The 26496-nt window shown below is 44.9% G+C and overlaps 1 protein-coding gene across 1 annotated transcript; it reads right to left on the bottom strand.

Annotated features, from left to right (window-relative positions):
• Positions 1-1041: 1041 nt before the first annotated feature.
• pcp4a (Purkinje cell protein 4a) lies at positions 1042-26104 on the bottom strand. Its single transcript, XM_056443259.1, has 3 exons — positions 24935-26104; positions 4418-4469; positions 1042-1241 (listed from the first exon to the last, which is right to left on the bottom strand). Exons 1-3 carry the CDS (start codon positions 24941-24943, stop codon positions 1108-1110), a joined length of 195 nt encoding a protein of 64 aa, XP_056299234.1. The 5' UTR covers positions 24944-26104; the 3' UTR covers positions 1042-1107.
• Between the last annotated feature and the right edge of the window lie 392 nt (positions 26105-26496).

The raw sequence follows: 26496 nt of genomic DNA, 5'->3' as shown, positions 1-26496 counted from the left end.
ATTAGTTAATTGCGAGAGTTCAGTTCAGTTCAGTTCAATAATCCAAAATGCATATGAAACCTTTTGTTTGGGTTTAAAACAAGGGATGAAAGGTAATTTAAAAAATCCAGTCTGATATGATCTACAGCACATCGACAGTGTCAATTTTATTTTTCTCTTTAATATATTTTTACATGATTATACAATATTAATATTCTTTTTTCATATCAAGCACACCCATTGTTTTCCTTCCAAAAAGTCACGTCGGCGAACCAAAACAATTTGGTTGAAAGGAAATCAACTTGCACTCCTGTATTAATTTATTTAATGTGTGAGTGCGTGTGTGTGTATCTGTGCAGGGTCGCATGCGTGTGTGTGTGTGTGTGTGTGTGTGTGCTTGTACAGTTTCACATGTGAGGCAACTGAGCAGTGACGTGGTTTAAAACCACGCTGGAACAATGGAAATAAAACAAGTGGAATCAATTCACGAGCACAACATCCACCCGTCTTCAGACGGCTCAGAGAGGTTAAAGCCATCGATGAAGAGAAGTGATGGAGGGCGGAGCTCCGGCGTGCCGGTACAACTTAGACATGGCTGTGATTTTAAAAGTCAGACGGCGTGAAAGCCCTGGCCACTGTATGTGATCCTGTCACCCCGCCGGAGGGGAACGCCATTACAGCCCTCCAGTGGGGCTGAAAGCTCTTTGATTAGGACTCTGTCAAAGCGTCAATCACAGCAACGCATGTGGCTTTTTATTCCCCCGATGTATTGATATCAGTGTTGGATCATTTACGATAAGTCTTATTTTACATGGGTATATTACACTGATGGTGCCATAAGAAGGATTATGTAACTTGAAGCTGCAGCTGTCGTTGATGTAAAAACAGAAACAGCTAAATTATAGAACAAATTTAAATACACACACCCATAATTTGATAATGTAGAATTTTTGTATATCAGTCACAATACATTTTGTAATTACACACAGACTTTCACAAAGTTACCATTTAGCCCCTGACCACCCCACCCTCTGTCTGCAGGAACCCCACCCTTCCTTTTCAGTTCATGACGGTGCAGTTTGATTGACATGCAAAGACCAGGCCCCCATCGGGTGACGGCGCTCCGCTCTACGACTTCACATCTTGCTTCTTCTTCTGGAATTTCCTGAACTGCGACTGGATGGCCACGGCGGCCTTCTCCGTCTCCGGGTTGTCCATGTCGATGTCGAAGTCCTGGGGGAGGTTGTTCTTGTTCTTCTCGTCTGTGGAGAAGAGAGAGGATGAGGGGGGGGGGGGGGAAGACCACGGCCTGATTGTTGAGCGACCGTAGCTTTCAGGATTCATGAACCTCTTCCTTCAGAGGGTCGCTCATGCTAACATCCACACCTACGGGCTGTTTGGACTCTCTTGGGACTCAAACTCTTGTCACGTTATCTATGATGACATCATTCTCAGCAGATACATTAAGAAGGCGAGCATGATAAACATTACCTGTTTATTATGTACTTTCCATGTACAACTTTTTTTATTTATTTTTGCTAAATGATGTTAGCAACGTACATCATTTATTTTGTCGCTATTATATTCACATATACAACCTTTTTCTTTCTTTTTGCATTTGCAAGAAAAAGGCCAGAGGAATTCTAACAGCACGGAGCTTTTCTCTGGGATCCATCCAGGGCTGCGTCCACGTAGTGGCCAGAGCCCCTAGAAGGTGCGTTGTCTCTTCTATATTTAGTCCTTCATTTTGATCCTTGTCAGGATAAACAACAAATATTATTGGGAAAAAGTGTATTCATAAACTCATAAAACATGGAAACAATAGTTTGTTTCTGTTCAGTAAAGACACGCCTCGTTGAAATGGGAGGAAAAAGATGCTGATTTGACAGAGTTGTTTACTGCAGTTGTGAGCAGGCTCCTTCAGGACGTGAGCGCTGAGGCATCAACAGAATGGCCTACTTACGTTTGAATGCAACCTTTTGTTGACCTTGAGGCCCTTGGATGACACGTGTAGCAATTAAAACAAATTCATATTTTATAATTGCAGGAGCCACACAAACTCTCACACACACAGACACACACTCAGTCTCTAAAATTACACCTGCTCCACATCGTCGATGACCTTTCCACCACAGAGGGCACATCACAGTTTCAGAAATGTGTCGTGCTGCTGCATGAATAAATCATATTGCCCCAATGAAGGATGGAAGTATTTCCAAAAGAGGATTGCAAAAGGTCACGGTCAAATTGGTTCCTGTGAGACTTAAAGCAACCTAAGATTGTGTTGACTATGATTGATGACGGCCCGCTCTAAAGAACACGGAGCGACTAAGCCACAACGTAGTGAAGTCAAGCCATGAAAACTGAACCACGAGTTTGACTCCAATATATCAATAAACTCCAGAGGAGGAACAGACTCATCCCCTCACACTGAGCATGTGTGTCCACAGGAAGAAGTCGTGATGCCCTACAGGTGGTAACAGCAGTCCAGCTGGCGTTAAGAAACAAGAAGCTTTTCATTGAAAAACCTGCGAGACCGATGTGAATAAAATATTCAGAATGTTCATTAAATAAAGATGTTTGGGGGAAATGTTTCTGTGCTCTGTTTCTCTTTTTAATGAATTCAAATAAATAAAATATTCTAATGAGTGAAAAGACAAGTAAGTGAGGGTTAGTGTGCAAATGTTTTGCAATGTTCAATGTCTATTCTGACCAGGGGTCATCATCTCTTTCTTTCTTTTCCCCTCTTGTATAATTTAGGTCTCTGAGGTTTAACATTGTTAGAATGTGATATGAATGATGGAAGAAACTTTTACGAAGCTTTCCAACACTGTTCATTTATTGGAGTGAATTGGAGTTCATTCCTTCCTAAACCAAACAATATGAAGAGGGGTAAAGTGGTGAAAGGGGCAAATGTTGAATAAAAGCAACGACTACTAAGCTTCCTAAAATCCCTCCTGATCCCTGTTGGGATGCTTCCCTGAGGACTGAGCCTAAGCTGCTCTACACTTCATCATCCCAAAAGTTGGGACATAAATCCATTTCCACACAGGGTCCTAACAGTGTCATCAGCAGCCCCAGAGAGAGGAGGGCCTCCAGGGGCCAGGGGCTGCTTTATGTGCCGAATGGGGCCACGGAGCCATTTAGCAGGAGCCGCTTTGGACCGGCTGCATCCAATCTGTGAGGAGAAGGTTCACTGACTTCACTCCAAGGAGTGGACGAGATTCCTCTGTGTATTGTACCATATGCTGCAGGACACCTCATCGTGTGGATGTGCAGACTGCAGAAGGCACTTAAAAGATATGCAGTACCCCCTGGACCAAGGAACAGGACACAGCCTGCTCAATGTATAGTCGTCATAATATAAGTTGCTTTTGTTTAAAGCTATTAAATGTGCTAATTCTGATTCATTCCTCTCACCTGAGCTGAGGTCATGACAGAAATCTCAATTTCCTGGTCTGAGATTCATTATAGAAACATGTGCTCCAACAAAGGCCTGTGAACACTTCCACTCTGCCAGGAGGACAGTTCTGCACTGGACACCATTTCTGAATTTCAAAGGATCCTTTCAAGTTCCGCAAGGCCAGTTTGACCACCTATAAATCGAGATTAACATCATTATGCTGACAGTACCCTGGACTGGTGGTCGAGCCTCACCATAACCCATGGCATGTTGTTTCTTATTTAAAAATAATAACAGAGATATTCAAATACATTCTCTGTCAAATTATCTCTGATCTCAAAATGAAATACATAAGTAAATGTTGTTATATTTAGACATTAAATAAAAAAACATGTATGACACCATTTGAAGTAATGGAACACATTTGCTTCATGCATGGAAGCAGTAGAAGAAGTAGAGGCTGTTGACATTACGGGGTTTACATAAATTTACAATGCCAATACAGATTACGGTTGGAGATTTTAAAGCATACATAATTGTGTCATCTGCAAACAAATGAGTTTGCCAATCATCAAGGACTGAGGGAAGATCATTTATGATTATAAAAGTGATCCAAGGATTGTCCCTTACCTTTGAATAGTCTCCATGTTAACTCATACATGCATTGTAATTGTAATTTCTTTTCACTTTTTGATTGATTGTGCGTTTTTATTAATTAATTATATAATACGAGTAAAACATACAAGTCAAGTCAGATGAACAACACTCCGTCATTACATTCACTTGTTGATAATGAGCAATTTCCATAATATACTTTGTTATTCAAATCTAATTACAATCAGATTTTATTTGAGTTTGTGGGGTTTTGTATTTTATTGACTTCTCATAATAAGAAAAAGGGCAAAACAAGCTGAAGCTTTGTTCTTCTACAGTATATAATCTAGAAGCTGCCTATGCACCGTACAATAAATTGTTGAAAACAAAACATGAGTAATATTCTGTATTTCTGTATTGAGCGTGATGGTGATGAAGTACCTTGGGCAGCAGAAGGTTTGCTGTTTCCAGTCACTGCTCCGGATGCTTGTCTCTGCAAAGAAAACAAAATAAAAACTCTGTGCCAATAGTGGAATATGAATCACATATTCAGATGAGATATTATTCATCTCTAGATCGCTCCACAGAATGCTCCTTTGCAGTAAATTCAACATCGATATTCCAAGACATTTCTTGCTCGCACTAAACCCGTCACAGTGACGGTATGAGGGGAGGGGGGGGGGAAGGGGGGGGGATTTATAATCCATGTTTCTGCCGTGGGGCCGCGCTCACTCTGCTCTCTCTGGATGTTCAACAAGATGCACTTCCACAAGCAGAGCCGCCTCGCTGAGAGAGGAGGCTTGCGGCAGTTTCACCATCCAGATCTTCACTTTTTACAATCATTCACTTGACATCTTCTGTTTCCAGGATAATTTTATTATTCAATTCAATTCAATTCAGTTTATTTGTATAGCCCAAATTCACAAATTACAAATTTGACTCGGAGTGCTTTACAATCTGTACACATAGACATCCCTGCCCCAAAACCTCACATCGGATCAGGAAAAACTCCCAAATAACCCTTCAGGGGGGAAAAAGGGAAGAAACCTTCAGGAGAGCAACAGAGGAGGATCCCTCTCCAGGATGGACAGATGCAATAGATGTCATGTGTACAGAAGGACAGATTTAGAGTTTAAATACATTCAATGAATATGACAGAGTGTATGAATAGTTCATAGTAGGCTTATTCCACGATCCATCAGGCAGATGGTGGTGGGGAGGAGGAGTGGACGGAGTCTCAACAGTGGGCGGAGTCTCAACAGTGGGTGGAGTCTCAACAGGACAGTGGCGTCGTCGGTAGCAGGAATTCCACGACCCAGACCTCGATGATCCATCAGGCAGATAGGATCTATGCCGTCTCATAGGGTCCGATGACCCCATGAGACGTGAAGTCAAAAGGACTCCGAGGAGAAAGCAGAGTTAGTAATGTGTGATGGAGAGATGAAAATTCATCCCTAAGGAGAGAGAAAAGAGGAGATAGGTGCTCAGTGCATCCTAAAACGTCCCCCGGCAGCTATAAGCCTATAGCAGCATATCAAGGGGCTGGACCTGGTGAACCTGATTCAGCCCTAACTATAAGCTCTGTCAAAGAGGAAAGTCTTAAGTCTACTCTTAAACGAGGTGGCTGTGTCTGCCTCCCGGACTGAAGGTGGAAGCTGGTTCCATAAAAGAGGAGCTTGATAACTAAAGGCTCTGGCTCCCATTCTACTTTTTAAGACTCTAGGAACTACAAGTAGTCCCGCATTTAGTGAGCGCAGCTCTCTAGTGGGGCAATATGGTACTACAAGGTCCCCAAGATATGATGGTGCATCACCAATCAAGGCTTTGTACGTTAAGAGAAGAATTTTAAAAGTGATTCTTGATTTTACGGGGAGCCAGTGCAGAGCAGCTAGTGCAGGAGTGATGTGATCTCTTTTCTTAGTTTTAGTGAGAATACGAGCTGCAGCATTCTGGATCAACTGGAGGGACCTAAGAGACTTATTAGAGCAGCCTGATAATAAGGAGTTGCAGTAATCCAGTCTCGAAGTAACGAACGCGTGAACCAATTTTTCTGCATCTTTTTGAGACAAGATGTGCCTGATTTTTGAAATATTACGTAGATGAAAGAATGCAGTCCTTGAGATTTGCTTTACGTGGGAGTTAAGGGACAAGTCCCGATCAAAGATAACGCCAAGATTCTTTACAGTGGTGTTGGATGCTAGGGCAATGCCGTCTACAGAAACCACATCACCAGATAATTGATCTCTGAGGTGCTCAGGGCCGATTAAAATTACTTCGGTTTTGTCTGAGTTTAACATCAAGAAGTTGCAGGTCATCCATGTTTTTATGTCTTTAAGACATGCTTGGTGGTTATCGAGGCGTCAGCGTTTACAAATACAAATTGAGATCGATCTGATAAATAGGATTTAAACCAAATTAGTGCCGTGCCTGAAATGCCAATCGACTGCTCCAGTCTCTGTAATAGGATGTCATGGTCAATTGTGTCGAATGCAGCACTAAGGTCTAACAAGACCAGTACAGAGATGAGTCCTTTATCTGCTGCCATTAAGAGGTCATTTGTAATTTTCACCAGTGCTGTCTCGGTGCTGTGGTGTTTTCTAAATCCTGATTGAAATTTCTCAAATAAACTATTATGATGTAGAAAGTCGACAACTGATTTGCACCACTTTCTCAAGGATCTTGGAGAGGAAGGGAGGTTAGAGACGGGTCTGTAGTTAGCCAACACCTCTGGATCCAGAGTGGGCTTCTTCAGGAGAGGTTTAATAACAGCCACTTTGAAGGAGTGTGGTACGTGGCCTGTTAGCAGAGACACATTGATAATATCTAATAGAGAGCCGCCAATTAAAGGCAAAACGTCTTTAAGCAGCCTCGTCGGGATGGGGTCCAAGAGACAGGTAGACGTGTTAGAAGTTGAAACTGTTGAAGATAATTGGTCACAGTTGATGGGAGAAAAGCCCTCCAAATATACACCAGGGCATACAGCGGTTTCCAAGGCCATTCCACTTGAGGACAGATTGGCACTGGTTAAGGGCAAGAGATTATTAATCTTGTCCCTAATAGTTAAAATCTTTTCATTAAAGAAGTTCATGAAGTCATTACCATTACCTTTCATATCCTCTGTGAAGACACCCACCATCTATAGGAATACTCGGCTCCACAGAGCTGTGACTCTCTGTCAGCCTGGCTACAGTGCTGAAGAGAAACCTGGGGTTGTTCTTATTTTTCTCTATTACTGATGAGTAATAGGCTGCTCTGGCATTACGGAGGGCCTTCTTATAAGTTTTAAGACTATCTCGCCAAACTAAGCGGGATTCTTCCAGATTAGTTGAACGCCATATGCTTTCAAGCTTTCGTGACGTTTGCTTCAGTTTGCGGGTCTATGGGTTATACCAGGGAGCAAACTTCCTCTTCCTCACTGTCTTCTTCTTCAGAGGGGCTATCGAGTCCAGTGTCATTCTCAGTGAGCCTGTCCATGCAGGAGCAGATACGCGTTGAGTGATTTCATTTAGAGAGTTCTGTATTTCACCAATTCATCGAGCTAGCAAAGACCACCTCTCCATCTCGCCGTGCTCCACCTGAACAAATCATCCAACCAACTTCTAATGCCAAAGCAGTTTCGAGGTGTGCGACTCTAATAGAACCTGACGTCTTCCTCCGGCGTGTCCCGTATGTGCCATCACGAGAGCCCGTGGAGGAGAAACTCGCCGGGCAGCGTGGCCATCTGCTTTTCTGTTGACACGCGGGACTCTGAGAGGATCGATGCCACCGGGACTCCCAGAGCGGACTCTCCTCCGCTTGATCGTGGTCTGGTATTCAGCGGTGCCACACAGTGATGGACCCATACATCACCCCTCCGCCCACCGGGACCCGACCGAAGCATCCAGGCGTCCGGGAGCAGAGCGACGGGTGCGTTTGAGTAATTGCCTCGAGAGATGCGGTGCAATATCGAGAAATGAAGACGGATGCGACGCAAGCTGAGAACAATAAACGACGGCAACCTTTTGGGATGCGCCTTGCTTTCCTCTGCCTCCATTTTTATTCTCACATCTAAAACTTTTTTGTTTGTCCTGCTTTAGCCTTCAGCTTCAACTCGCCGTCTCCGACCCGATGGAACATGGCGCTAGACACCAACAGATATGAACCGAGCTCATTTCAGTTCAAAGAGTTGGACTTCTTTTTCCATTTTAGGACACATTTCAGCTGGAAAATAAATGCTGACTTATTGAGGATGCTTACACATCTCTCTGATCACACCGTGATAATGTGTGTGTGTGTGTGTGTGTGTGTGCTATTTGTGTTTAGTGTTGTTGATTAAAGTATCCTGAGAAAGATTCATCAACAGTGATGCAAACCTTAAAATATTCTCTCGCCCACACACGCTCAGTCTCTCCTCTTTTCTCTTTCTGCCTGGATACAGTCGGGGCTTACATAACGGCTGGAGTCCTAAAGTGCAATGGGATAACTCTCCACACGTTAGCACGCACACGCACACACACACACACACACTTTTCCCTGTTTGATGGAGGTTCCATCTCACTCATCCCAACACATGCTCCGCTTTAATTAACGTGCTCGATGAACACAGATGGGGGAAACGGTGAGAAGAAAATCCATTTGAGGATTTTCAGGAGCAGTGAGTGAATTCCAAATGAGACGTTAGTCGTGGTTCATCCTTCCGGCCATTGCTCGGCTCGCTTCTCACAACTCTTTGACTTCTAGCAGCGGAGCAGGTTCCGTTGTTCTGTTCGCCAGCAGCACTTCACCAGAGGACTCAAAACCTCACTCGGAATTTAAAGTAGGAGACGAGAAAATGGCAGTTGAGCGGGTACAGCCTAATGTTCGCCCCTTTTTGAGGGCGACTTTAGATCCAATACACTGGAGGAGATCACAGCTGAAAGATGTTTCCTCTCACCAAACAGCACAGCCGCTGAGACAATCTTCCCAAGCAAAAGCATCGCCATGTTTCAGGTGTTTCCTTTATGGCAGGAAGGTTTTTCTTCCGTCTTTCTTTTTAAGGCAAGATTGGGTAAATTTTTCAAGAACACAGTTTTCTTAAAATAAACCTACAATTACCATCTCGTACGCCCGCACCATCCAGTTAAGTTGTACATCAAGATTCAAGATTCAAGATTCAAGATGTTTTATTTGTCACATACACACACAGGGTGCAGTGTGCTCAGCAGGAATGCAAGGCATACAAGTACACACTATTTACAATAAAAACAACACAATATTTACAGTAAGTGTGTGTGTGTGTGTGTGTGTGCCTAAGAGGGCAGTTGTGTGGGTTCATGGGGTCCTGCAGTGAGGTCGTGGAGTTCACAGTCCTGATGGCCTGAGGAAAGAAACCTGCCTCTCAGTCTCTCTGTTCTTTTGCAGCGTGATCACGGAGGCGCCTGCCTGACCGCAGGCAGCTGAAACAGTCTGGTTGTTGGGGTGGAGGATCCTCTCATGATCCTGCCGGCTCTGGTTCTGCACCTCCTGGTGTACAAGTCCTGCAGGGTGGGAGGTAGAAACCACAGCATAGCGCCAGCCGAACGCACTACTGAGCCTTCCTGTCCTGAGCGGAGCAGTTGCCAAACCAGGCTGTGATGCTTCCTGTCAGGACGCCTCTACAGCTCCAGAGTAGAAGGACTGAAGGATCCTCTGGGAAACTTTTAAATTTCCTCAGCTGCCTGAGGTGGTGGAGAGGCGCTGCCTTCGCCTTTCTCACCAGAGTGTCTGTGTTCAAGTGACCATGTCAGATCCTCGGTGATGTGGACCCCAGGTATTTATACCTCACCCTCTCCACAGTAGTCCTGCTAATCCCCAGTGGTGAGTACGTCCTCTGTTGTTGTACCCTCCTAAAGTCCACAATCAGCTCCCTTTAGTTTTGGTGACATTCATGATGAGGCTGTTGTCCAGGCACCAGAGTGACAGAGATCAGCTAACTTCCTCCAGGTAGGCCTTCTGCCGTTGTCGGAGATCAGGCCCACCACCACAGAGACACATTGATAATATCTAATAGAGAGGCCAAGTGCAAACGTCTTTAAGCAGCCTCGTCTGGATGGGGTCCAAGAGACAGGTAGACGTGTTAGAAGTTGAAACTGTTGAAGATAATTGGTCACAGTTGATGGGAGAAAAGCCCTCCAAATATACACCAGGGCATACAGGCGGTTTCAAGGCCATTCCACTTGAGGACAGATTGGCACTGGTTAAGGGCAAGAGATTATTAATCTTGTCCTAATAGTTAAAATCTTTTCATTAAAGAAGTTCATGAAGTCATTACATTACCTTTCATATCCTCTGTGAAGACACCCACCATCTATAGGAATACTCGGCTCCACAGAGCTGTGACTCTCTGTCAGCCTGGCTACAGTGCTGAAGAGAAACCTGGGGTTGTTCTTATTTTTCTCTATTACTGATGAGTAATAGGCTGCTCTGGCATTACGGGAGGGCCTTCTTATAAGTTTTAAGACTATCTACGCCAAACTAAGCGGATTCTTCCAGATTAGTTGAACGCCATATGCTTTCAAGCTTTCGTGACGCTTGCTTCAGTTTGGCGGGTCTATGGGTTATACCAGGAGCAAACTTCCTCTTCCTCACTGTCTTCTTCTTCAGAGGGCTATCGAGTCCAGTGTCATTCTCAGTGAGCCTGTCCATGCAGGAGCAGATACGCGTTGAGTGATTTCATTTAGAGAGTTCTGTATTTCACCAATTCATCGAGCTAGCAAAGACCACCTCTCCATCTCGCCGTGCTCCACCTGAACAAATCATCCAACCAACTTCTAATGCCAAAGCAGTTTCGAGGTGTGCGACTCTAATAGAACCTGACGTCTTCCTCCGGCGTGTCCCGTATGTGCCATCACGAGAGCCCGTGGAGGAGAAACTCGCCGGGCAGCGTGGCCATCTGCTTTTCTGTTGACACGCGGGACTCTGAGAGGATCGATGCCACCGGGACTCCCAGAGCGGACTCTCCTCCGCTTGATCGTGCTCTGGTATTCAGCGGTGCCACACAGTGATGGACCCATACATCACCCCTCCGCCCACCGGGACCCGACCGAAGCATCCAGGCGTCCGGGAGCAGAGCGACGGGTGCGTTTGAGTAATTGCCTCGAGAGATGCGGTGCAATATCGAGAAATGAAGACGGATGCGACGCAAGCTGAGAACAATAAACGACGGCAACCTTTTGGGATGCGCGTTGCTTTCCTCTGCCTCCATTTTTATTCTCACATCTAAAACTTTTTTGTTTGTCCTGCTTTAGCCTTCAGCTTCAACTCGCCACCCGATGGAACATGGCGCTAGACAGATATGAACCGAGCTCATTTCAGTTCAAAGAGTTGGACTTCTTTTTCCATTTTAGGACACATTTCAGCTGGAAAATAAATGCTGACTTATTGAGGATGCTTACACATCTCTCTGATCACACCGTGATAATGTGTGTGTGTGTGTGTGTGTGTGTGCTATTTGTGTTTAGTGTTGTTGATTAAAGTATCCTGAGAAAGATTCATCAACAGTGATGCAAACCTTAAAATATTCTTCTACGCCCGCGCCAGTCTCTCCTCTTTTTCTCTTTCTGCCTGGATACAGTCGGGCTTACATAACGGCTGAGTCCTAAAGTGCAATGGGATAACTCTCCACACGTTAGCACACGCACACACACACACACACACTTTTCCCTGTTTGATGGAGGTTCCATCTCACTCATCCCAACACATGCTCCGCTTTTAATTAACGTGCTTTCATGAACACAGATGGGAAACGGTGAGGAAGAAAATCCATTTGAGGATTTTCAGGAGCAGTGAGTGAATTCCAAATGAGACGTTAGTCGTGGTTCATCCTTCCGGCCATTGCTCGGCTCGCTTCTCACAACTCTTTGACTTCTAGCAGCGGAGCAGGTTCCGTTGTTCTGTTCGCCAGCAGCACTTCACCAGAGGACTCAAAACCTCACTCGGAATTTAAAGTAGGAGACGAGAAAATGGCAGTTGAGCGGGTACAGCCTAATGTTCGCCCCTTTTTGAGGGCGACTTTAGATCCAATACACTGGAGGAGATCACAGCTGAAAGATGTTTCCTCTCACCAAACAGCACAGCCGCTGAGACAATCTTCCCAAGCAAAAGCATCGCCATGTTTCAGGTGTTTCCTTTATGGCAGGAAGGTTTTTCTTCCGTCTTTCTTTTTAAGGCAAGATTGGGTAAATTTTTCAAGAACACAGTTTTCTTAAAATAAACCTACAATTACCATCTCGTACGCCCGCACCATCCAGTTAAGTTGTACATCAATGTTGGTCCATTGAGTCCAAAAGTTTGATGGATAAGACTTTTGGATTAAATTGTCAGTTTGGGATTACATTGTTGTTATGGCAACAAAACAACAACAACACAAATATATATATTGTAAAGTCACAGTAATCTTTGACTGTTGAACACCAGAATTGAATTTGTTCATCCTTGAGTTCAGATTTTGGACGTTTATGCCAAATTAAAGTAATTCCGAAAGGCATTGTTGAGATATTATGTTTCCTAGACTGGGACAAACGGATAACCTGAAAACATTATATATAAAAATGTAAATAATAAAAATAGAACCAAAAAAATCCCAGGAGGCTTTTGCTGTCTAAGCATTACTTGGTTTGGCTAATGCAGCCACTTCAAGTTAGATCGCTGACTTTATTGTTTTGCATCTGCACGTTCTTATGAATAACTTTGTTGATGTACATGTATGAACGTATCTTTCAGTTTTACTGAATCCTCATTGTCAGTTCTGGGATCAGTAGCGTGGTCAGTGGAGCGGTGGTGCGGTGGAGCGGTGCCTGATAGCAACGCTGTCAGCTCAGCCAGAAGGCACCTCGCTGTAGCCTATTGAAAGCAACAGAAACACTCATAATCTGATAACTAATGCTAACAGATAACCTTGTAAACGGTGCCTGAATTAATCGTGACAGCCGGGATAAGCAACAGGCTGAATCTGAATCAGCAGTGACTGTCGGGCCATTTGCACAGCGATGCGTTCAATTGATGCGTGTTCGTCCAGCAGAGCCTTTCAACCTGAACTGAGCCGACAGTCGTATCCGGCAGAGAGTTGATGGAGGTCTAATTCATTTGTTTCTGCTTTGTCTTCTTCCTCCTAATCCAAAGGTGTTAGTGGAGACCAATGGCCCTCTCCAGCGCCACATTGTAATCGCCCAAATATTCCCAAATACATGACGGAAGCTGAAGACATAACCGCTCCTTTCCTGAGTTGGCGACACGCCGACATCCAAAGCACTCAATGTGCCGCCCTCTTAGTAGAATACCTTCGCCTGGCTCCTGCATACATCCAGTATGAACTAGAATGGGCACTCGGTAGAGCGCATACCTTCGCATATCACAAGATTGGGCATTGAATTATGAACATTTTGGCATTAGTTGCATGCCAATTGGACAAAAATGTATCGTGCTATGGTAAAAAAAGATGTTGACCTTTCCATGACCTTGACCTTGACCTTTGACCCGATTGATCCCAAAATCTAATCAAATGGTCCCCGGATAATAACCAATCATCCCACCAAATTGCATGCGATTCGGTTCAATACTTTTTTAGTTTTGCGAATAACACGCATACAAATAAATAAATAAATAAATACACGGCGATCAAAACATAACCTTCCACATTTTCAATGCGAAGGTAATAATGGGGTCCTTGTAAGAGTGAGCACAGAGCAGTCAACTGACGGGCTCCTCTCTCCCCGCCTGTGCCCTTTTCCTTAACCCTCACATCTGCCCCACTGTGACCTCAACTTCATTACATATCACTCCAGGCTGGCGCAGTGATAACAACTGGCAAAGTAACCGGTGCCACAGCATGTCATTAGAAATACTACAGAAACAAAGAAGGGAAAGAATTTTAGAAATACGCTGATAAGAAATGCTCTATAAAATGAGAAATGCTCTATAAAAAGAGTTATGTGAAACTGACCCCAAGAAAAGGTTTGAATGGTGATTTGGAAGATGAGATTTGGCCAGGCAAAGCCTCTCAGAGTGCTGATGGCAGAGGATGCTTCTTTTCCATCTACATTTGGAAGGAGTCAGTTGGGAGGGACCTACATATTTATAATCTAGGCTTTGGAGCAGCCAATAGGAACCTTCAGTGGTTAAAGGAAGTATGATGTAATGACATGACAGCGCTATCCAAGCGCCAGAGCTGCCCAAAGCAGCTTGTAATGTACAGATACCAGCATTATATGCGTCCTGCAGGGTCCCTCCAAATTAATTTCAGTGTATGGTGACCATCAGAAAATCCTCTCAGTGCTGCGGATGGGATGAATTAATACCCGACCTCCACTAAACAGAGGTGGATTACCACTCTGGTGTAGACCAGCAGCGTCTCACAGCAAGTCCACTGGGAAGCCCCCACATAGCCCAGTATTCACTTATTGTTAAATAAAGAGCATGTTGTTCAGGTTCATGGCCTCCTGAGCTGGAGCAGTGGGTCATCTTCAGAGACACGTGAACGCACCAACAATCTAAAATATTTACCGTCACCACCTTCATCTGCCATTAAGAATAATACATTTAATTTGCTGGGTTAGATGCATGTTTGTGGGCACTGAGGTCCTCACACCTCTCGCTGCCATTTTGGGGTCACCCAGATGCAAACTGTTCATCCATCCTTCCATCCTAGCATCCTAGCATCCTGCTGCTAATTAGATACAATCAAACTGACACAGATAATGTAGGCCTATGCTACTCTGGTTAAAAAAGGTTAAAAATCTCAAGAGTCAAACGGTTGAGAGACTAAAACAAATGAACTCCAGCTCGGTGTTGAATGGGTTGTAAACATGATGTAAACACTTTTGGACTCACAGCCCTTTATGTAGTGAGTCCAAGAGTGAGGCTCTGGAGGTGTACTCACAGACCGGGAACCAACCTGAAACCCAACATTGACATGCACATTGACTCAGGAAGTCCTGAATCAATGTGCATGTCAATGTTCAGCCAGCCAGATAAAGTGAAAACACCTGGGTGGCTGCACACAGGCCAATATAAATATATTGATTATTGCCATTTAACCACATTGAAGTTGCTACGTGAAGATATTATTGAACGTTAAAAAAAAGAAAGAAGATAAAACCAACCCTGATTCTAGTGATACGGTTAAGACATCCCTGAACACATCCCGGCTACAGTTTAATATCGGCATTTACCGTAATAGTATACTATCATGCACATTTAATACTTGACCAGGCTGCTGCACAAACACACAAACAACAACACAAATCCAAAGCAACAGACTCTCTCCTGCCAAACAGCACGTCTCCTCATTAGGAGGCTGGACGAGGGATCGCGGGAATCTCGCATGCCGTCAGTGCCAATAACGTGGCGAGCTGCGCTGAGCCTCACCCGGTGCTGCCAGCTGGTGTCTGAAGCGGAGTCCCGGAGGACGAGCCGCCGTGTTTGCTTGCTCCTGGTGGCATATGCCGGAGACGGAGGGCGCTTGACAAATGGATGGCAACGGCGATAATTTTATTGCTAATAATGATGTCCTTCTGCACAGCGTATGGGCCACATATGGCCCCGTCTGCCACGGTTGACTAACAATGTGCGAGGCTTGATAAACACGAGAAATTATGATTTAGTTCTCCCTTAAACTACTTTTAATGAAGAGAATACAAAGAGATCTTCAGTGATGTTTTGGATTGAACAAAAAAAACAGAGATAGCATGTTTTTGGGGCTTTTTATTGCATGTAATAGTTTAATATATTTTTTAAATATAATTTATTTTCTGTTTTTGGATTTATAATAGAAACAGCAAATGCTGCAGAGTGCATCCATACAAATGAATTACGCACAGCTGACAGATTGTCAGCAAAGGCTCAAATGTGCATCGACGGAGTCACGATGAACCGCTGCCGCTCTGTCACCGCTTCCTTTTGATATGCTCATATGTGTTGGTGAAGCGCCACGCCGGGCACCAAGGGTTGGCGTGAACATGGAGGGAATTGGTGAAATAAATAAATTACCTTCCCAGTGTGTGGGGAGCTATTTTTGGTTCTCATGGCAGCTCGGGCTCCCCGGAGAGACTCCATGCTGCCCTCAGGACCTATTAACAATTTAACGAGAAAACAGCATAACTAGGTCAGACAGCTCATCCCAGCGTCACTGTGACTCCTCAGCAGCTTCCCCACCAGCAGACTGGGAGCCATGGAAGAGTGACACTGCTGACGGGTGATTGACTGAACGAGGGCCGACGATGCCACGACGCGGGCTACGCCCTGTTAGCACAGACTTTTCTGTGAAAACAGAGCTTTGGAAGCAGCGTCTGTAGATGAGCAACAAGTTGCCTTTCTTTTGATGATGTAACACACTGTTGAAGAAATGTCACAGTGAGATATTTTCAGCCAAGTTTAAAATAGAATTTCTTTTTCATAAGTGATTTAAAACATTTCTTAAAATAAAGTCCTTATTCAAACAGGACTCTTTTCATACTGGACCAAAAACACCCACTGGCATCTGGCTTTTATCTTTAGTGGGAAAAGTTACAAGCATTCATCCCCGCGATAAATGACTCTGCATTAGTCACAGGTATCTATTAGCTCCAGCTCCAATCGGCAGTGATGACACCCGGGTGGTTGCGCTAATTTCATCCACAAATCCTGTCAGTCTCCGTCCGATCTGCACTCGAACATTGTTCCAAATTAGTCAGCCCCGCCTTAGAGGAACGACTGAATAAGTAACAGTTCTAAAACAGAAGTAACCATTTTCACTGGCCTCCATGTACTGTTTTAAAACAGTTAAAACATTAAATAAAACATTAAACATTAAAATTAGAAATGTATACTTGTCTAGTGGCAATGTGAAAGGGCTCTATGGTCTATTTTTGTACATTTTATTTTGAGTGGAGCAAGTGGGCTGGCACAGTCAGACAAAAATGCTGAAAAATTAAGCTAATATGGAAGTGTCAAAAACTGCAGTTCCTTAAATGGCCACTTGGGGTGAAAGAGAGTCAATCCTCAGACTCCGATGTTAAAATGTCCAACTTTAAATAAATCATAAACACCTTTGGTACAGAAATGATTTTGGTCTGTCGCTAATGACAACTGCATGGGGTTGAATTTATAGATAACATGTTAAAAATATATTACGGCTTAAAGTTATGCATAATTAAGGGTGGGGTGTGGCCATTTGCGGTGACAGGTGGAAGCCATCTCAGACAAAACATTATTTTTTTCTTTCTGATATTTTTGAGAGAAACAGCAGGTGAATTGGGACCTGCAGTTCCTACATTTGAACACACATTGGCACATTAACAACTAGAACGGGCACTCGGTAGAGCGCATACCTTCGCATATCACAAGATTGGGCATTGAATTATGAACATTTTGGCATTAGTTGCATGCCAATTGGACACAAATGTATCGTGCTATGGTAAAAAAAAGATTTTGACTTTTCCATGACCTTGACCTTGACCTTTGACCCGATTGATCCCAAAATCTAATCAAATGGTCCCCGGATAATAAACAATCATCCCACCAAATTTCATGCGATTCGGTTCAATACTTTTTGAGTTTTGCGAATAACACGCATACAAATAAATAAATAAATACACGGCGATCAAAACATAACCTTCCGGCATTTTCAATGCGAAGGTAATAAAAGGCATAGAGGTAAGTGCCTGCTTAAGAGAACAAGGGTGGATGGCAAGCAAACGTTTTTTGACTGTGTTCGCACCAACGTGTTCGCGCCAACGTGTTCAAGGCTAACGTGTTCGCGCTCAGCGTTCGCGCAACGCGTTTCGGCCAACGTGTTGCGCCAACGTGTTCGCGCCAACGTGTTCGCGCGCAACGTGCCCGCCAAACCTGTTCGCGTCAACGTGGTCGGGCCAACGTGTTCGCGTCCACGTGTTCGCGCCAACCTGTTCGCCAACCTGTTCGCGTCTAACGCAGTTCGCACCAACGTGTTCGCGCCAACGTGTTCGCGTCAACGTGTTCGCGTCAACGTGTTCGCGCCAACGTGTTCGCGCCAACGTGTTGGCCAACGTGTTCGCGCTAACGTGTTCGGCCACGTGTTCGCGTCAACGTGTTCGCGTCAACGTGTTCGCGTCAACGTGTTCGCGCCAACGTGTTCGCGCCAACGTGTTCGCGTCAACGTGTTCGCGTCAACGTGTTCGCGTCAACCTGTTCGCGTCAACGTGTTCGCGTCAACGTGTTCGCGTCAACGTGTTCGCGCCAACGTGTTCGCGCCAACGTGTTCGCGCCAACGTGTTCGCGCCAACGTGTTCGCGCCAACGTGTTCGCGCCAACGTGTTCGCGTCAACGTGTTCGCGTCAACGTGTTCGCGTCAACCTGTTCGCGTCAACGTGTTCGCGTCAACGTGTTCGCGCCAACGTGTTCGCGCCAACGTGTTCGCGTCAACGTGTTCGCGCCAACGTGTTCGCGCCAACGTGTTCGCGCCAACGTGTTCGCGTTAACGTGTTCGCGCCAACGTGTTCGCGCCAACGTGTTCGCGCCAACGTGTTCGCGCCAACGCAGCTAACGTTGGCGCCAACGTGTTCGCGTCAACGCGTTCGCGCCAACGCAGCCCGCGCCAACGTGTTCGCGCCAACGTGTTCGCGTCAACGTGTTCGCGTCAACGTGTTCGCGTCAACGTGTTCGCGCCAACCTGTTCGCGTCAACCTGTTCGCGTCAACGTGTTCGCGCCAACGTGTTCGCGTCAACGTGTTCGCGTCAACGTGTTCGCGTCAACGTGGTCGCGTCAACGTGTTCGCGTCAACGTGGTCGCGTCAACGTGGTCGCGTCAACGTGTTCGCGTCAACGTGGTCGCGTCAACGTGTTCGCGCCAACGTGTTTGCGTCAACGTGGTCGTGTCAATGTGGTCCTATGTTGTGCCGTAACCAGTATGTAAATGTAATGTGTGGATACGGCTAATACGGACATTAAAACGATTGAAAGAGACAGCGCACTGGAAAGTGAATTTGTTTCTGGCAGAACACGCGTCCAAACATGTTCACCTGTTCTCGCCCCTCTCGGGCACACCTTGAAATGATGAGCAGATGGATTAAGAGAAATTAAAGTAAATGCCAAATTAAAGTAAATGCCAACACTCTTCCTACACAGAACATGTAAAGCAGTGTGTGACCTCTGTTAATGCAAAGTATTACAGAGGGGTAACATTAATACTATTGAATAATACCGAGTTAGCACATTATAATGATCTCACTTTGTGTAGTTTAGGAAACCAGCAGTGTGTAACCAGTGCACCTCTACCATCTCCACACAGTATCAGCTGTGCTTCCTCATGAACACTCCAGATCCAAGACTTCTTCTCCTGTGCGAGTCCAAGACCTTCTTCACTCCCCGACTCATCAACTGTCCTCAATAAAGCGGGTCATTCAGTCATCTGCCACGTTAATGTCAACAATACAGAAAATAATGAAAGCCAATTCCGATTCAAGAAAATATATGAACTGAAAGTTGGTGTAATGTTGTAAAATGTCAATCCAAAGAAAAAGGCTGATGACAGAGGATGTTTATGTTACAGTGGGATAATAAGAGTGTCCTCTTGTCATGTATCGAGTCTGAAAAGTTAGAATATGAAAGCTTATTATACGACTTCCTTATTCATCTTTATCTGATGCTCACATATTCACGAATTAAAGTGAGTCAGTTACATACCAGACTGCAATTCAATTGGGGGTATTAATCTTGAAGACAGCTTTCGAGAGAAAAAAAAACGGGTGATAAAAGGGAGAATTAGGAGGGAGTGAAAAAGGAGTACTGGGGTCGGGGTGGGGGGGGGGGGGGATTATAATGAATCTCATGACTGATAAAGTTACCGTTACCATAACTCTCTCGTCTAGAAAGTGGCTCATGTTTAGATTTTTTAATGAATGCTTATACTCCATATAGTTTATTATTCCCTTAAAAATAGTGACGTTTAAGTATTAGACGAGGGAAACCTCCGGGGCCTGAAAAGCAAAGCCCATGCAGAATGGCTTGAACATGCATTCTTGCTCCTGGCCATCAGGGGGCGACTCCTCTGGTTGCAAAAGGAAGTCACATTGCAAAGAAGTCATTACGCTATTTCCGAAAAGACGTGTTCCTGAATAATGTGAGCATCACAAAGAAGGTTGCATTCACTTTGTTAGTGTAGAGGAAGAAATCTATAATACATATAAAGAGAGAAACAGCTGCAATAGACACACCACTAGGTATTAGTGAGATGTGTTGTTGTTTTTGCAGTTTGGGTAGAATACCCATTTTAAATCTCAACAGATCTGCGAAAGGAAAAACTTTTTTCAATCAGCTAAATATGTACAACAGCATCATTACAGTACAGTTTGCCTTCCAGCTGGAGTTATTCAAGTGAAACTAATGGCATAGCAGCATGGTTTTCCCATAGAACATTAGCACGCATTAGCACATGGCCCCCCCACTGGCATGCATCAAACTGCACAGACTTCTCCTTCTCTTCATCTGTCAGAAAGCAGTTGGAAACACTCTGGAGGGCTTAATTAAAAAGGGCAAATGAGCAACCATTTTTACTGCTCTGCTGCACGAAGCGAATATGAATCGATCTGCCGATGTAGAGGGGGGTTAAGATCGGCTCAGCTTCCATCCAGGTCCAAAACACACTCGGCTGATGTGTTGTAGCTGCTCAGATGGGCGGGTGACAAGTGACTGGAAGGCACAGAAACCGATCCAGGGACAAAAGAAAATGAATTGCTTGAAAGTCCCCAAGAAAATTTACAAAAAGAACGAGGGGGATGTTTCCAGGTGAGCCTCATGTGTCGTTTCCATGGGATCAGGACCTGTTTGTTGCAGCCTCAGCATGGGGAGACAGGAGGGGAGGTGAAGCCTGCGTCAGAGGAGGAGGCATCTTTCCTCCTGGTAGATTTAACCTAAAACAACTCTACACATCTATTGTTGTAATCCTCATTCAGCCCATGATGAAGTGCAATAAAACAGGTAATAATCTACAAGAGGCATATGGGCTGAATTCGCCCGCCATGTCATTTTGGGTTTAGCAACAGCGTGCGTGAATCAGGCCCATTTTCTACATTGCGTCATTCACGCGCCCGGTGGAAATTACGTGTTCATCACATAAACGCATATGTGCATTGACTTGGTATTAAAAAACATCCCCAGTTCTCCCATTAGGAATTCCTCCAGACTCAGGTCTGTCAGTCACTAATGTTGAAGTGAGTGCTGCTATATGTTTTTCAATATTTACCTACGAAGGTAAAGAAGAAAAGTTAATGCTGAATACACTAATCTTTTTTAATTGCACTTTTTGTTTAATTTATTTTGAGTTAGAGAACCACTGCCCCAGACCACATCTGTCACACATGTTCTCGGCAGCTCGCAGTTATTTGTTGGACCAGAGTTGTGACAAAAAAGCTTTTGATCTTTGATACAGTAATGTGGGTTATAAAAGATATAATAAAATTAAATGGATTTATAATATAATATTAGACAAATGTGCTTATATATATATATATTTACATTTATATAAATGCATGTACAATAGTTTTACACTTGAATAAACAATAATCAAATGCAAAGACAGTTATTTAACAATATGTTCGGGAGTAGTTACATTTATAGAGTGTTACGGTTACAACCGGCCCTTTGAGGGCAGCCATGAGGCTGATGTGACCCACGGGGAAATGAGTCCGACACCGCTGATGTCGGGTATAAGCCGTGCAGTCTGTGACATTAACAGCTTGGTGAGACTTCAGTGTTACAGAGTTACAACACATTCAATGAATATGACATAAATTATGAATAATAAGTAGTTGGCATGGACCACGATCCAGATTTTCACAATGCATGTAAACAGAAGGCGGTAGAGAGGAGCGGCATCAGCAGGGTGGCGCTACTAGCGATGACTTTACTGACTAAGGCTTCACCGGCTGCGGTTTCCTCTCGTGTCGACCGCTCCTCACTCGACGATGTTTGGTGTTTTCTTTTCGCAAAGCCCGGGGTGTTAGGGCACCGCTGACCATTTGGATGGATCACAGATTAATTCAATGTTTAATCTCTGTTCATTGTTTAAAGCGGGATTAGGGTTAAGTGTGAGAGCCTCGCAAAAAAACAAAGAGGATTTGCGGATTTAAAATGGTGTTTACATTTCGAGTCAGTAAGTGAGAAAAGAATCCCATTTCAATTCAGCACGCTAAGGTTTTTTAACATTTCCTCCGGAGTTGCAGAGGGCCTTTTCTCTCTAATCTAATCACAGAGTTGATGGCAATCATTCTGTCAGTCTTCAGTCAGCAAAAAGGGAGTTTTAAGGAAATCCATTACTTTTCTCCCTCTCAGCATGCTGTCCTTTTTTACATTGATCAGCAACTTTGAACACTCATTAAATTTTTGTTTTAAAGGGCTCTAGTCCACTTTGTTTGATGAAACAAATGGCTCTGCCAAGTAGTCACCATAGCCACCGCTCTCACAGTAATTACAGTGGTGGGTGACCACTTAAATGTTGATGCATTGATTGAAGGGAGCAGGCATCCTCCATAATTGCGTTTTCAAGCAGATTTATACAGATGACTCACAACCCAGTCGCCGGAAAATATTCTGCTGGTGTGCATTGCAATGTTTGTCGATGTTTCTGAACAGGTGATCAAGACAGATTTGGTTTGGGGGTGTAGCTAACCTGCAATGGGCTACGGAAGAGATGATTGCCTTTTTCTGAACATCTAAAAATTGAAACTGACATATCTTGGCCACCGCTGGGCATCTGGCTGAAGCCTCTCCACCGAGTGCCATCGAATTAAAGTTATGTTTAACAATCTGAGGCTCAAGATGATGATGGCTCCAGATGATCAAAAGCCAACCAGTACAACAGCAGGCCCTGATGACAGCATGAATACTCACATCAGATGGGTTGAGAAGGAGCTTGTTTTGATACATAAAATCCAAACAGCACAATTTTTTAATTGAGGTGGATGTCACAATGATTACACGACGATGAGAGAAGATCTGCTGCAAAGCCCGGTCAGCGGGGGGTGGGAAACTGGGTTGGCTGGGAGAAACAGCCACGCAAAATACGTGGTGAATGCCGACCTCCGTGTTGTCATAATTTGCAAGATAGTGCAGCCGGGGAGCGATGAATTGTTCATCACTATGGCGACAGTCCACCCATTTAAGTTACCGTCGCCACAGGAACCTCAAAGTGCTTCATGTTTCTGGACACAGCTGAAGATGAATCAGCCAAGGAAACACCAACCAGAGACTCTATTACGGCCCCATTATCCACACGCAATATAGTTATTCATTGGCCCATTATATTGATGTGTGTTTGTCTTTTTTTCCCTATATATTTTGGTTGTGAAGCGGTTTGGTTTGAATGGATTGCTGTAATAAGGTTTTTTTTACATGTTTTATTATTGTCTTTTTCACACTACACAAACACCAGACAGGACAAGACACATCAAAAAGTACACATGAGATATTTAAAATAGAGATATCAGTGGCATGAGTTGTTGTTGGGCATTACTGACTGTTTAACAGCAGACACAAAAATAAAGGATAACAATAGAGGATTTCTGTAATAGTTACTGTGAAATATGGCTTTTTATAAAAACTGATTAATAAAACACCGACTGCGCATTCGCCTGAGATGAGACTCTCAACGTGTCCCTGGAGAAACAAGCTGCTTCGAAGAGCCAGAGTCATTCCACGGGACTTGAGAGGCAGGCGGTGAGTGGTAACTGAGCAACATTTGTCCCTTTTGTTGAGAAAATTGCTCCAATCTGGACATCTCTATGATTCAATAAAGAAATCAACACAAACTTGTTTTACTTTTATTACATATTATTGAGGAATGTCTCTGCCGTTTTCTACATTACGAAGCTCCTGACAGAGGACGATGTGCTGCAGTCGAGGAGGGACGCACAAGGACTGGGCCCCATCAGCAGGATCCTTAGGGCTGAACTAACTCCCGATGGGGTCTTATTGGACCCCATCAATAATGGATGCACTCCTTGCCTGTGAATCCTGTTTCAGAGAATACTCTCGCTGGAGGTCCTTTCGGATCTCCACTCTGTGCTCCACATACTCGTTTTCATGGCTCGGCCCATCAATAAATGGTGCATGAACTCACCGTGTAGGACAGGGGTGCTCAATACGTCGATCGCGATCGACCGGTCGATCGCGGCGACCTGCCAGTCGATCGCGGCGTAGTATGGTTGATCGCATGACATAAAAAAATTTGGCCCGCCCCCCTGTCACTTTCTCTATAGCGCCACATTACAGCAGAAGCATGTCATTTCTGTCTCTACGTGTTGCGTTAACAGTCCTCTGCCCGCCGTCTCGTGCGCCGCAGAGCTCCGACACCGGTTTGCGCGCATCGGGACGGAGCAAAGAAAAAGTCACTAGCGCCCTCCCCCGCCCAACAACTCTTCTCGGCTCGCGCGCAGCAGGTGAGCACACTCACTAGCACTAGCACCCCCCCGTCGGTCGATCGCCTTGACTTGGTCACATAATAAGTAGCTCGCATGCTGAAAAAGTGTAAGCACCCCTGGTGTAGGAGGTCAAGACTGCCTTTGCTTCATCCGGCATGTGCTCATGCTGGGCTGAACTTTAGTTTGAAATGTCACATAACCAAGCACGAGGTATATATCTGATAGTCTCCTGCACGCCACAAGCCCTGACTGTCATCTGAGGTTTCAGAGTTGACAATCCTCCCTCACACCTGCTGCCTGCTTCATTTATTGTTGGCCAGTCAGCAGAAGTGCACATCAGTCTCTAACACAGTCGTGATTAACAGAAGGATTTAAATGCCACGTTTGATTTGATTCAAGTCCGATGGCACGTGTGCAGGGGGAAACTATTTAGAAATCAAAAGATCACGCTCTGAAAAGTTCAGTTAGTTTAACCCAGCACATCGTGTTGGAGCAGTTAACCCAACACTGCGCCTCACATGTAATCCGCTTCTGTTGCTCGGTGAACGTGCACGTGCCTGAAACAGCTGTTACTGCGAGACGAAGCACCTACCTCACTCATGGCTGCGCGTGTGTTGCGTGGTGTCCGGTGATCTGTGATGCGCACCGTCCAGCTGGTTGAAGGAAGGCTAAACAACGAGTCCTCTCAGAGCCGCTCCGCTCGCGCGCTCTGCTTTAATAGCCCGGGCGGAGCTGCGCTCCTCAGCCCCCCCACCCCACTTCTCTCTCTCTCTCTGGCTTGTTTTCAGGTGTTTGTTGGCAGGAGGGTGATGAAAATGAACATACATCCCGTGTTGAGTAAGGAAGACATTAATCCAACCGAATTGAACATTGGTAGGCTACTGAAATTGTCACAGTCTGCATATGTGTTAGATATTCTACAAACCCATTTAATAAAGCATTCGTTTGGACCACCACCGCCTGTGGCTCCATCTTTTCTTTTCTCTTCATGTAACCTACTCGACAGTAGAACATAAGTCAGACGGTGTATTGCTGTTCCTGGACATCTGCATGCAGACACCCCCACAACGACTGACTATGTTTATAAATGGATCATCTTTGGATGTGTTAGACCTGTCAATCCCAGTGGGTATCTTTAGTATGTGCAGGACACCGATTTGTTAAACAAATTGATCTAAATAAGATATACAGTAAACATGAACCACACAATAACTCTCTGTGAGACACAGTAAAGTCATGAGGAAGGAACCACGTCCACACGTGAGAGTAGGACATTGTAGTGAAGGAGGCCATCGAGATGCCCCTCACCGCTGTGAGGAAGTGACATGAATCCATAAGAGACGGGAGGAGGGTTGCTGTGCATGGCAACCGTTGCCGTGACACTTTACCGGTCGAAACTCAGTGGCGCATGTCACCTGGGCAGGTGTTTGTCAGGAGGCACGTGAGAGAATCTGACCCATAGGGTGGCTTTAACCTTGTTTATGGAGCGACGGTGACGGTCGCAGCATGATGATGATGATGATGGTGATGGGACGGGGACACTCTGCAGCACAGGCCCAGGGAGGCTTGTGGAGGTGGAGGGGAAATGAGGACATCAAAATTCAAAGAGAGAGCCGCCACTTTGGAGTAGATTGGTTCTCCCATCAACGACCCCACGCATCAGGACTCGCTTCAGGGATTAGAGTCCTGCAGTGGACGAGTGCACAGAGCAGAGTATATGTGACAGCACCTCACGGTCGCCATGACATCGGACTGAGTCTGAATAAATGACACTATTTAAAGTGATGGAAGAACACGTCCGACAGTATTTGCTTTTTAATAGTTTATAGCCCACGTTAGAGTTCTGTAGCGGTATTTGTGCTCACATATTTTGTCAGTCTAAAGCAGTTCTCTTTAAATGCTTTTAGTGATTTGGCAGAGGACACCCATATCTTTCCACGCCTGTGTGTGTGTGTGTGTGTGTGTGACAAGTCAGTCATTAATCAGGCTGAGTTTGGCATACGCTAAGTCACATTTTAATCAGAGCACTCGGCCGCAACGAGATCCAACCGAGCCGATGTCCCTCAGGGTCTGTGTTGGGAGCCTAATTGATCACCAGCCACACTGAGCATCGATTCGTTAGGATTGCCCGTGGACACGGAATCTCATCAGCTC

This window comes from Pseudoliparis swirei, chromosome 3, assembly GCF_029220125.1.
Source record: "Pseudoliparis swirei isolate HS2019 ecotype Mariana Trench chromosome 3, NWPU_hadal_v1, whole genome shotgun sequence".
Lineage (NCBI taxonomy): Eukaryota > Metazoa > Chordata > Actinopteri > Perciformes > Liparidae > Pseudoliparis > Pseudoliparis swirei.
This window is presented reverse-complemented; position numbering and strand designations above follow the sequence as displayed.

Excerpts from the sequence above, each read along its gene's own strand:
- pcp4a (XM_056443259.1), bottom strand. Across the intron at positions 1,242-4,417 it reads CAAACCTTCTGCTGCCCAAG|ACGAGAAGAACAAGAACAAC; the intron begins GTACTTCATCAC and ends TCTTCTCCACAG.